General features: G+C 36.1%; 1 protein-coding gene across 6 annotated transcripts; it reads right to left on the bottom strand.

Moving 5' to 3' along the window:
• Positions 1 to 382: 382 nt before the first annotated feature.
• LOC122281606 ((+)-neomenthol dehydrogenase) lies at positions 383 to 10,215 on the bottom strand. Of its 6 annotated transcripts, XM_043093259.1 has the most exons (6): positions 10,028 to 10,186; positions 9,448 to 9,598; positions 9,268 to 9,369; positions 3,187 to 3,445; positions 2,672 to 2,866; positions 383 to 977 (listed from the first exon to the last, which is right to left on the bottom strand). In XM_043093259.1, exons 3-6 carry the CDS (start codon positions 9,357 to 9,359, stop codon positions 588 to 590), a joined length of 936 nt encoding a protein of 311 aa, XP_042949193.1. In that variant the 5' UTR covers positions 9,360 to 9,369; positions 9,448 to 9,598; positions 10,028 to 10,186; the 3' UTR covers positions 383 to 587. The 6 variants fall into 6 exon arrangements, with proteins under 6 accessions (XP_042949193.1, XP_042949190.1, XP_042949189.1 ...); XM_043093256.1 differs by lacking the exons at positions 9,268 to 9,369; positions 9,448 to 9,598 and adding an exon at positions 9,870 to 9,953 and having other exon boundaries at positions 10,028 to 10,215; XM_043093255.1 differs by lacking the exon at positions 9,448 to 9,598 and having other exon boundaries at positions 10,028 to 10,212.
• Positions 10,216 to 11,845: the final 1,630 nt, after the last annotated feature.

Here is an 11,845-nt window from a genome sequence, read left to right as displayed (position 1 = left end):
ACTAAACAGGATGTCCAGATTTTAAAAATAAAATACTAGAAAAACATATTTAGAAGTTTTAAAAAGTCTTCAGAAAAAACAAAAAGAAGGTAATTAATCCAAATATCCGGTACAACCTTGATATCTGGATTTATAACCGCACGATTTTTAAAATTTAGATACAGATCCAGATATGGCAAGTATCCGGATCTGGTTCTGCACCCCAACGTTTGAGCATGTTCCCCTAAAAAGGGGAGGAAATTCGAGGGAATAAAATCAGTTTATGCGATATTATCCATCGTTAATGAGGTAAATTATGTGGTGACCAGAGCGTAAACTCACCATATCAAATAAAACTGAGTCATCGAGATATCCAAATTTTCTACTGTGACTAGCAACCACCTTGTAAAACGTTTAGGGCCATTTTCATTACGGTTACAGTTCCTGGCTCTCATTCACCGATAAAATCCGAAAGCAATCCTGCAGTGTAATTTAGTGCAAGAAACATAATCTACAACAGTTCAAACTCTGCGGCTGTTTTGGGTTTTTACTAGCTCAACGAGGAAAAAAACAACCCATTCTCAAACTCTAGAATTGGCATAACTGCTTTAGAAGTTTATCTCACGTCTCTCTGCAAAAAATTTCCCTGTTATCGACTGGTCAGGAAACAAGGCAAGCCACACTCCAGTATCAGCTCCTTCCTCAGCTGAAATGTTACCAGCATAACCTGTCATGGCGGTCTTCACCCAGCCCGGACAATAGCAGTTAATATAAATTCTGTGACCTTGATCAGAAAGTAACTTTGCCATTAGCCTGGTGTAAGCATTAACTGCAAGTTTTGACACCGAGTAGTCAGTAAAAGTTCGAGGCCAGCCAGCTGATGTCCAAGTGCCGTCTTCTACTTGTTGTAAAAAAGTGGATACAGTCTTATCAATCAGGTCAATTGAGAGCGAGTCCAAATCGCCTAGTTGTTGTCTGAGATTTACATCTTCAAGTCTCTGTCAATCCCGACCAAAGAGAATAGAAATCTTTCAGACAGGTAAACTATGAGTAGTTTGGTATGGAGCTTGGAAGAATCATTGAGAAAATAAGACCAATCTTTTAAACCACATACTATTGTTATTTTTCCAGTAGAATAGCATCATGTGATAGTATAAAATGGGCATTTAATAACACCAAAAAAGCTACACCCCAGATCACCATATGGTACACGACTCTGAAATTCTCTTATCGCATAAACAAGCTTATAAAAAAAGGAATAGGATGGCAGGATTTCAACAAAGGTAAATACTTACAAAGAGGTAAAAAAAAAAAGTGCAACAAGTCCCCCTCCCCAAAGCCAAAATTGCCTGGTAAAGGGGTCTCGACTCTCTCCCACTCACCTCTTCTTTCTTCTCACTTGTTTTCCCCTCGCTTTCTTCTTCTTGTTGCCTCTCTTTCTAGACCCACTCTCATGGCCCTCATTGTTCCCGGTCAAGGCACTGCCTTCCACTCCTTTAACTTACACGACCACCACAACTATACTCCTCCAATCTACCAAAGATGCTGGGAACAAGGGACTTTTGCTGGTGGTTCCCAGCATGTGAAGCACATGCGCCTCTTACACTAAAATCACCCGACTGGGAATATATTATTGGCTTCACGCCAAGAAATATGGGACTAACTTTTTGTAGCCATTTCACATTTGTTGGTTTTATATTTTGCTTGGAATTAACTTGTTTGAAATGTTGATTGGGGTTCTCCTTCTCCTCTGTTTGTATACATTTTCATTTAATATAAAGAAATGATATTTTCAGTTCTAGGGTGTACAAGCCCTGCACACTCCTTTGAAAAAAAGTGGATAAATCAAGGACCTACATAAAAAATCATTTTTTTCAAAGGGATTGCATGGGGTTTGCACACTCTAAGACTGTATCCAACATTACTCTTTAATAAAAACATCATCTTGCTAAAAAATAATAAATAATAACAAAGAGTAAGCAAAGGAAACTTGTTAACTAGAGACTAGTATCATTTGAGTATTAAAATAAAAAGCTTCTGTATATAACAGAGCAGTAAGGATTGTTAAAAGAGAGTCAACATATTCTTCCACATCCAACTTATCAAAAAAAAAAAAAAAATGTTTTTCCACATCCAGCCAGTTCCAATTCCTATCAATTAGGCAGCTACCATCTACCACATGGCACAACATGCATCTACATTTAGGGCTAGTTTGGACACTAAGGTATTCTTCAATATTTCCTTCCCAAACATCACTCAAACACAAAACACTTTTCAATTTCAAATATTTAACTTTTTCATCTAATCATTATCCAAACATAAAACCCACTAAAACTTTTACAAACTTCAAAACAAAACACAAAAAACAATACAAGTTTTTCAAATTTCAAAACAAAAATAATATTAAAAAATTACATTCGAACGATTTTTTAACTTTATAATATTTTTATTCAACATTTTCTCTCTCCTTTCCTAAAACCTAATAAAACATCTCAATTCAAACCATTTCACTACTATTCATAGATATTCTGAGATATTCAGTCCAAACGAGCCCTTAGTTGTAAGTGGTTTGATTAAAATGATAGAACATGCATATCGTTGCAAGAAGAAGAAGCAAGATAGTTTAGCCGAGATTCAGAAAACTGAGAAAAGTGGATAGCAAGGACATGAACAGTTTTAAAGCAATACTTACATTCCTTCTGCCATTTAGTCTGCCTAACCGTGAGCTCACATTAATAATTCGAGCACCGGAAGTAGAAGGCTTCATTAATGGGATCATAGCTTGAATCATATTTTTGGTACCAAGATAATTGGTTTCAACAACCTTCTGGGCATATTCAACGGAATTATCACACCCGAGATTGAAATTAACACCAGCATTGTTTACCTGCAAAATATCTCTTTGCATTAAAGTAGCTAAAGTACAATATAAATGAAAATTGAAATTACCCCTTTGCTACTATACTTTTAAATCTTTTGGCTCCATCTAAAATCGATGCATAGCATTTAACATGTTTAAGCCAAAATTCAATAAAATCTTACGGCCATTTCCTTTTTCCATAGCTTATTCAAACGGAAGTCCTTTTGCAATGAGTTGCAAGATAAAATTCATGCTGCCTGTCTTGTAAGCTTAAAGTATAACCATAACACAGCAACTTATATCAAACAAAATATGATACAGGGAACATTAAGGTATTGAAATATTACCAGAATATCTAGACCACCATAATTTTGAAGTAGCCACTCAGAAAGGTGTTTGACAGATAAAGGATCCAAGACATCCAGTTGATGGAAGAGCACATTAAGACCACCTTCTTGTAGAACCCTGGTTGCTTCAAGGCCAGCATTACTGTCTCTTGCTGTCAGTATAACTGTTAATCCACTCACCGCAAGCTGCCTTGAAATCTCAAATCCAATTCCTCTATTACCACCAGTTACAACTATGATGGTTTCTGAGGACCACCACCTACAAATACACCCAATAAGATTAACATGCTATGAACTGTATGTTATGAGGAATTGTTGTATTAAAACCAAGAAGGCAAAGATGAATATAACAAATAAATGCCAGTTTTTGTGCAAACTCAAAGCTGATGCCCACCTTTTAAAAAAAAAAGATATTTACAATTGCTTCATAACAATATGTGGTGATTGCATCTATCATTGATAACATAATAATATTATATATATATATATATATATCGATACCTATATATATATATATATATATATAGAGAGAGAGAGAGAGAGAGAGAGAGAGAGAGAGAGAGAGAGAGAGAGAGTATATTTTAATAAGGTTGGTAAAGTCTTTCTCTCTCTCTTGAGGCAAAAGTTGGTTTCCTTCCTGTAGAGTGCGGGGTCTGTTTGTTGCATGCAATTTTAGTGTGTTTGTTGTTGGTGTTTGCTTACTTGGTATTCCCTGTCTCTTTTTCTATCCTCTGATCGCAGAGGATATTGCTAATCTTTGGACAAAGTTGTCTCTTAAGGAGGAAGAGACTCAGGATGTAGTTGTTAAGTGAAACCATCCATGCAACTCTAGAAAGGGGTAAATTTTGCTTGATTGGGAAGATTGTGGCGGATAAAAGGGTCAATCGGGAGGCCTTTAAATCTACTATAGTGAAAATATGGAAGCTTAATTCGACAGTTACTATTACTTAAGTGGGTATGAATCTGTTTCTATTTGAATTTGCTTCTGATGTTGCACTCTTACGTATATGGGATGGCCAGCCTTGGTTGTTCGATCAATGCCTTAGTTGTTTTAAGTATTTTGATGATCTTACCCCACCCTCTGATTTAATATTTACACATTCTTATCTGTGGGTTCAACTTCATAACTTACCATTTGGATGCATGAACGCTGAGGTTGGATTGCAAGTAGGTGGTTCAATTGGAAAGGTTCTTCATGTGGAATTTGACAATCAGGGTACTGGATGGGGGAAGTTCTAAATGTGTCCTTGCTGAGATTGATTTCTCTAAGCCTTTGTTTGATCAGAGGTAAGATGATTAATATTCATGGGAACAGGATTTTTGTTCAGTTTAAATATGAATGGCTCCCTCGTTTCTGTTTTGGTTGTGGGATGATATCTCATTCTACTATGGGATGTTCTTGAAGACATGATACTGGTTCTGAAGGGTCTACATCATCTCTACAATTTGGTGGCAAGCTGAGGGCTCCTAGTTCTTTTCAACATACTGGATTGAGTCGTTTTGTTCCTGTTCTTCCACAAGGATCTGCTTCATTCTCTGATGAGGGAAAGATGGCGCTTTCTGAGGATCAATCTGGAAATGTTAACTGCTCTGATCAATTACTAGGTGATGCTGAGATGTCATTACAGGGATTGGCTGGAAAGGTAGTTACTGCCACTTGTCATTATATTAATTGAACTATTCCACAAGAGGGAATAACTGCAATTGTTGATCTCTATAGTCCTACTGCTGCACAATCACCAGAGGGTCCAGGTTCGTCTTCAAGTTCTGATCCTTTTTCCAGCCTGTCTCCTTGTAACTCTCTTGTGAAATGGAAGAGGCAGATAAGAGGGGGGAGAAAGAAATATGTTTCTAATTCTCTGGGTCAGGTGGATGGTCGAAAGAGGAAAACTTATCCAAGGAGTTCTGACTCGCCATCTGATTTTCCTTTCAAACTTATAGGACAACCAGATCAAATAGTCAAAATCTTAATGTATCGGAGGAGGCTATGACACAGCCCGGCCGGAAGAAATTAAAATCCTAAATTGCAACTGTCGAGGGATTGGCAACCCTCGTACAGTTCGTGATCTTGGTTGTATGATCAAGATCAATGAGCCATCCATAGTTTTCTTAATGGAAACTAAAGTACTAAAGTATAAGTTGGATAGGTTAAAACTTCATTTGGGTTTTCAATGTTTATTTACTGTTGATGGTGCTGGACAAGGAGGGGGTTTAGCACTTTTGTGGAAAGATGATATTCCCATTCAAACTAAAAGTTTTCTCAACCACACATCAATTCCTGGATGACATCTGAGGGTGGTATGAATTGGATGATGACTTGTTTTTATGGACATCCTGAGACTGATCAGAGGATTTCCATAAACTTTTGAATAACTCAGATAAGAGTGGTGGGGCTTGTAGAAAGCATCAACAAATGCAACTTTTTCATCAAACTTTGCAGGACTGTCAACTTAATGAATTGGATTTTGTTAGGGGCATTTTTACTTGGTCCAATGGTCGAAGGGATGCCAACTTTACTGAAGAGAAGTTGGATCGTGCAGTCGCTTCAAAGTGTTGGTGTGATGCTTTTGGGGATGGTGAAATACAGGTGTTGCCTACTCTATCATCAGACCATTGTCCTCTATTGATTACTGTCATGTACAGACAACAACAGGTGATGTCTTTTAGCAAGATAAGTAGATATGAAGCCAATTGGTCTTCTTATGATGACTGCTGTGAGGTTGGTAAACAAATGTGGTCTTCTAATGGTCCTTCTAATGGATCGTTCTCATCAATTATGAAAAAACTTGACGACCAAGGGATGCACACTTTGAGGAGGTGGAGTAAATATAAAGAACCTGTTTCTGATGTTAACCTGCAATCCAAGCTAAAAAGATTACCTTCTCTGAAGCAATCTCAGTCTGCTGCTTCTGTTGGAGAAATATCTATTTTGCAGAAGGATATTGATGCATTATCAGACAGATTAAATATGAAATGGAAGCAACGTGCCAAAGTTCATTGGCTTCAAAAGGGGGACAGGAACACTAAGTATTTTCACTTCTGCACAACACAGAGAAAGAAGAGAAACTGCGTGAAAAGTCTTATTGATGAGGAGGGTGCTGTGTTTACTGATTCTAAGGATATTGGTTCTGTTTTTACTTGATATTATCAAAAACTTTTCACCTCTTCTAACCCCTCAAATATTGATTCATGCCTTGCCCCTTTAACAGATAAGGTATCTCCTGAGATGAATGCAGATTTACTTAAGCCATTCACTGCGGAAGAGGTTGAATTTGATCTTTTTCAAATGGGCCCACATAAAGCTCCTGGACCTGATGTGTATGATGCTTGTTTCTATCAAGATCACTGGTCAATTGTGAAGGAGGAGGTATGTCAAGCTGTTCTTTCTTTTCTAAATTCCAAATGCTCTATTGCTGAGATTAATTTCACTCATCTTGTAATGATTCCAAAGAAGCCTAGTCCTCGGTTACTGAATATTGTCCAATCAGCCTTTGTAATTTCCTTTATAAGTTTATTTCCAAAGTTCTGGCTAATATATTGAAGAGGATACTGCCTAGCATTGTGTCACACTCAATGTGCTTTTGTGCCTGGTCGTGTAATTTCTGATAACATTTTAGCATCATATGAGACTCTCCATACCATGAATAGTATGCTTGCTGGAAAAAATGGGTTTATGACTTTGAAGCTACATACAAGTAAGGCATATGACCATGTGGAATGGGTGTTTCTCAAGGCTGTATTGAGCAAGTCAGGCTTTGCACCAGACTGGACACCTTGTTGTTCAGCAGCTGAGAGTTGAGAGCTTAGAGCTTCGACACATAAGATGAAAAGATATGGTGAAAGAGGGCAGCCTTGTTTTAGACCCCTTTGTGGTTTAAAAATCTGCTGAGGGGAACCATTCACAAGTATAGAGAAAGAGGATGTTGTTTATGAAGAAGGGGTCTAAGACAAGGTGTCCCTATTGCTAGAGGTGTATTGTCAATGAGTCATTTATTTTTTACATATGACAGTATAGTTTTCTGTCAAGCTAATATGTTTGAATGGGCAAGACTTAATCAAATTCTGGGACTTTATGAAGAAGCTTCTGGACAGCTACTAAACAGAGAGAAAACTTCCCTTTTTTTCAGCAAAAACACTAAGCCTTCAACTAAGGCTTATCTTATGGAAATCGCTGGGCTACAAGATTCTTCCAACTTGGAGAAATATCTTGGACTGCCTTCATAGGTTGGAAGATATCACATGAGGGCTTTTGAAGATATTATAGATAAAGTAAAGAGGAAGATGGGAAATTGGAAGAATAAGTTTCTTTCTCAAGCTGGGAAAGAAATCCTTATTAAAGCTGTGCTTCAATTTGTGCCTACATATTGAATGAGTGTATTTCTTTTGCCAAAAACTCTCTGTCAGAAGTTGAACTCTTTGTTTTCAAATTTTTGGTGGGACAGTACTGATACTAGGCATAAAATTCACTGGAAATCATGGAGTGAGATGTGCACTGGTAAACAGCAAGGTGGATGTGGGTTTTGAAATTTGACAAGTTTCAACTTAGCCCTTTTAGCAAAACAAGCATGGAGGCTTCTTACTTTACCAAACTCTCTCCCTAGCAGAATTTTTAAAGCTAAGTATTTTGCAAATTCATCAATATTTGAAGCCAATCTGGGCCCAAGACCTTCCTTTGTGTGGAGAAGTATTTGGCAGGCTATGAAACTAATAAAGGATGGGGCTCTTTGGAGGGTAGGCAATGGAAGACAGATTCATATCTGGAGAGATAAATGGATCCTAGGAGGAGTTCTTGCATGATCCTATCTCCTATGCAGATCTTAGGGGCTAATGCATTGTTGGAAGAATTAATTGATCCACATACTGGTTGGTGGAATGTTGAGCTTGTGAAGAATGTATTCAATGATGTGGATTCCTCTGCTATTCTGCGAATCTCAGTGAGTGCTTTGGCAGCCTCTGATAAGTTAATTTGGAGAGGTACTTCCAGGAATTCACTGTAAGAAGTGCCTATCACATGCATATATCAACACAACTGAGTCTCAAAGGTGAATCCTCAACCACTAATGAATTTGCTGACTGTTGGAAGCATTTACGGGCTTTACCTACTACAAATGCTGTTAAGAATTTTCTATGGAGACATTGCACTAATTCTCTTCCAACAAAACCGAATCTGTATAAGAGGAATATTACAGCAGATCCTTTATGTCCTATTTGTTTGACAGAGGATGAATCAGTTGGTCATATTTTATGGTCTTGCCCATCTGTTGTAGATGTATGGGTGTTGGGTGCTAAAAGTTTGCAGAAAGCCTCAATTACTGATCTTGATTTTGCTCAAGTATATAAACAGGTTTAAGCTAGGTTGACTGTTAAGGAGTTAGCTTCTTTTGCTTATATTGCTCGAGCATTGTGGCATAGAAGGAATTATTAGGTTCATGAAGGGAACTTGGCTCACCCATCTTCTCTGTTTCATCATGCTATGCAAGAATGTAATACATATCAAGATGCTATGCTATCAATTAATTTCCTCCAATGTTGCAGCTCCACCTCAAACTGTGAAATGGGAACTCCCACCAGTTGATTGGATTAAGATTAACTGGGATGTTGCTACACAAAAGGATGCTAATAAAATTGGAATTGGAGTCGTAATTCGAGATAATGAAGGGGCTGTGTTGATGAGTGTGATGAAGCCAATGTATTATTGTACTGATGCTACATCTGCTGAAGTAAGGGGCTTATTCGAAGCTGTTGGTCTATGCAAGGAGTTTGGATCCAGTGCTTGCATGCTAGAAGGGGATTCATTGCAAGTGGTTAATGCTGTAAACCAACATAATGGGGAAGATGGCGTCTGAAATCCTCTTATTGCAGACATCAAAATTTTGTTGCATGGTTGTGGCTGGAAACTAATGCATGTGAAAAGAGATGCAAATAAGGTGGCACACGTTTTAGCAAAGGAAGCTGTTTTGCTATCTTTATTAGATAAACAGTGAAGATTACAATTTGTAAAAGAATCGAACAAAGCCAAAAGCACCTAGAACCTTAAAATGAGATTGGGATATTTAAGTAAAATCAAAGTGAAAAATAAACCTCTGCTGATCGGAATAGGGAATGGTCCTGAGAAGCGATATTTCCTGTAATCTCTTCTCTCTTCTCTCCTTTGCTCGTTCTTTGCTACTCATCTCTTCCCTCCTTTCCCAAATTAAAATTAGAATATTAAAAACTCAGTGTAAACAACAATTGTGGTTCGAGACCCCTGGAGAAGCATATCTTTCAGAGACACCGCGGGTGAAGAACCAACGATGTTTGAACCATGTAACTAACAGGTTGGCTCATGTGTATTCCACATTGGCTCAAAAGAGACAAAAAAACAGCTTCATCCACAAAATCCAATCATAAGCAACCCAAAAAACCTGAAAAACTGAAATAAAACTAGTCATTGGAAGCTGCAATCGCCAAGAACGTCAAGCTTTTCATCATTCTTTTTAAAAAACCGCCACAACAAGCCCTAAGAGATTATCACCACTTAAATTACTAGTCAGATTACTCATCAAGCACGAACAGAGTACATGATTGCATACATCCAGGTCCCTAAACAAAACCCTAGCATCTAACATTACTGGAAATGGAAACGGAATAAATAACAAAACAATTCTCCAAGAGGACAAAAATACGCTCAGGAGTAAAATTACCAAAGTACAAAATGGCCTTCAGCAACACGCGCGTCCCGACTCCCAAATTGAACCAATTTTGCCTCTTCGGAACTAATTAGCCAACTATTCCATCCACCGAAACAATAGAGATCTAAAATAAATAAATAAGAGAAATAAAACTCTACGAGTTGACTCACCTTTCCAGCAACCGTCCCACTAGAGAAATCCATCCTCGTGAAACGCGTCCGTACGCCAACATCGGACCCAAGCTCCAGCCATTTCGCACAATTGCTACCACGACGCGCGGGGCTGTTCAGCACGAGCCCCAAAGTCGGAACTTCATTGTTAGTTTTTCCCTTCGTCGTTTTTGTGAAATCGGTAAAAGTTGAATTACTTATTTTATTTTATTTAAAATATTAGAAAAAAATACAATGATTAAATCAGAAAAATGACCGAACCTTTTGCCTGATTATTGTTCTCTTGTTTTGTTTTTAAAAAGTCATAGATTAAGGCTGTGTTTGGGTGTTGAAGTCTCTTCAACACTTCTCAACACTTCTCATTACTATTCATTACTTTATTATTACTTTTCACCTACTTTTTTTACTATTCATTACTTTTTACCTACTTTTTATTACTATTCATTACTTTATTATTACTTTTCACCTACTTTTTTTACTATTCATTACTTTTTACCTACTTTTTATTACTATTCATTACTTTATTATTACTTTTCACCTACTTTTTATTACTATTCACAACTCTCCTCAACACTTCTCAACACCCAAACCCACCCTAAGGCCTCGTTTACTTTCGCTCACTGAAAATTAAAATTTTAGAAATTTCTTAAAATTTTTGTGTTGTTAGAAATTTTATAAAAATAAGCACACATTTTGATTTATCAGTTTTTATTTCAAAAAATCTCAAGTTTCTTCTTAAATTTTCATCTCTTCATATCTTACCTTATTTCAATATTGTTCCCTCCAATAATATATTTTAAATAAATAATATATTGACATGAATACACACTGTAAAAAAAGTAAAAGTTGTACCAAACGTACAACAAAATATTTGATTAAAAGAAAAAATATTTACACATAAGATAAATAAATAAAGGAAATAGCAAAAAAAATGCACAATTGGTAAATAAATAAATAAAAGAAGCAGTAAAAAAAATAAAAAAAATTGACCAAATGGTTTCTCTCAATAAAAAAAAAAGGGAAGCAGCCAAAAAAAATGTATCATTGGTAAATAAATAAACAAATGAAATAGACAAAAAACAAAAAAAAAAAAAGAAAGAAAAAAAGGAAGTAGCGACAAAAAATTTTGCACCATTGATAAATAAATAAACAAAGGAAGCAGCAAAAAAAAAAGACCAAATGGTTTAAAAAAAACCATTGGTAAATAAATAAATAAAGGAAGCAGCAAAAAAAAAAAAAAAAAACCCAATGGTTTAAATAAAAAAGGAAAAAAAAAGAAGAAGCATTGCACCATTAGTAAATAAATAAACAAAGGAAGCAGCAAAAAAAAAAAAAATGACCAAATGGTTAAAAAAAAGTAAGCATGAAAAAACAAATAAAAATTGCACAATTGGTAAATAAATAAACAAATAAAATATTATAAAAAGTACTATAAGTACTTGTGGGTCCCATCATATTACTAATTATAACAAAGTCAAACTAATTTATCTCATTTATGAAAACAAACACATATTTCATCTAATCTTATCTCATTTCAATATATCTCAAAATATTTTATCTTATTTTATCTCATATCTGAAAACAAACGAGGCTAAGACATTGATTTCTTAATAAAATCAAAACTTTTGATTACATGATGGACTCCTCTGAAAAATATTGGCACATGTATAAACGAGGTGCTCTACCAACTGAGTTATAGCCCTTGTGCTTGTTATACATATTTTAATATGTAGATAATTTATTGTCAAGATAAATATTACATAATCCAACAACATACTTTCTGTTAGAGGGTAAATGACAAGGGTAGGCAAATCTTCC

Source organism: Carya illinoinensis, chromosome 11, assembly GCF_018687715.1.
Source record: "Carya illinoinensis cultivar Pawnee chromosome 11, C.illinoinensisPawnee_v1, whole genome shotgun sequence".
NCBI lineage: Eukaryota > Viridiplantae > Streptophyta > Magnoliopsida > Fagales > Juglandaceae > Carya > Carya illinoinensis.
Note: the sequence above shows the minus strand (reverse complement) of the source record. Positions and strands in the feature narration are given on the sequence as shown.

What these genes read in the sequence shown, in the direction of transcription:
- LOC122281606 (XM_043093255.1), bottom strand. Translation starts at nt 10,089, where the DNA reads ATGTTGGCGTACGGACGCGTTTCACGAGGATGGATTTCTCTAGTGGGA. An exon ending in CCCTATTCCGATCAGCAGAG is followed by an intron (nt 3,446 to 9,267) that starts GTTTATTTTTCA and finishes GTGTATTTGTAG; the next exon opens with GTGGTGGTCCTCAGAAACCA. An exon ending in ATGGTGGTCTAGATATTCTG is followed by an intron (nt 2,867 to 3,186) that starts GTAATATTTCAA and finishes GATATTTTGCAG; the next exon opens with GTAAACAATGCTGGTGTTAA.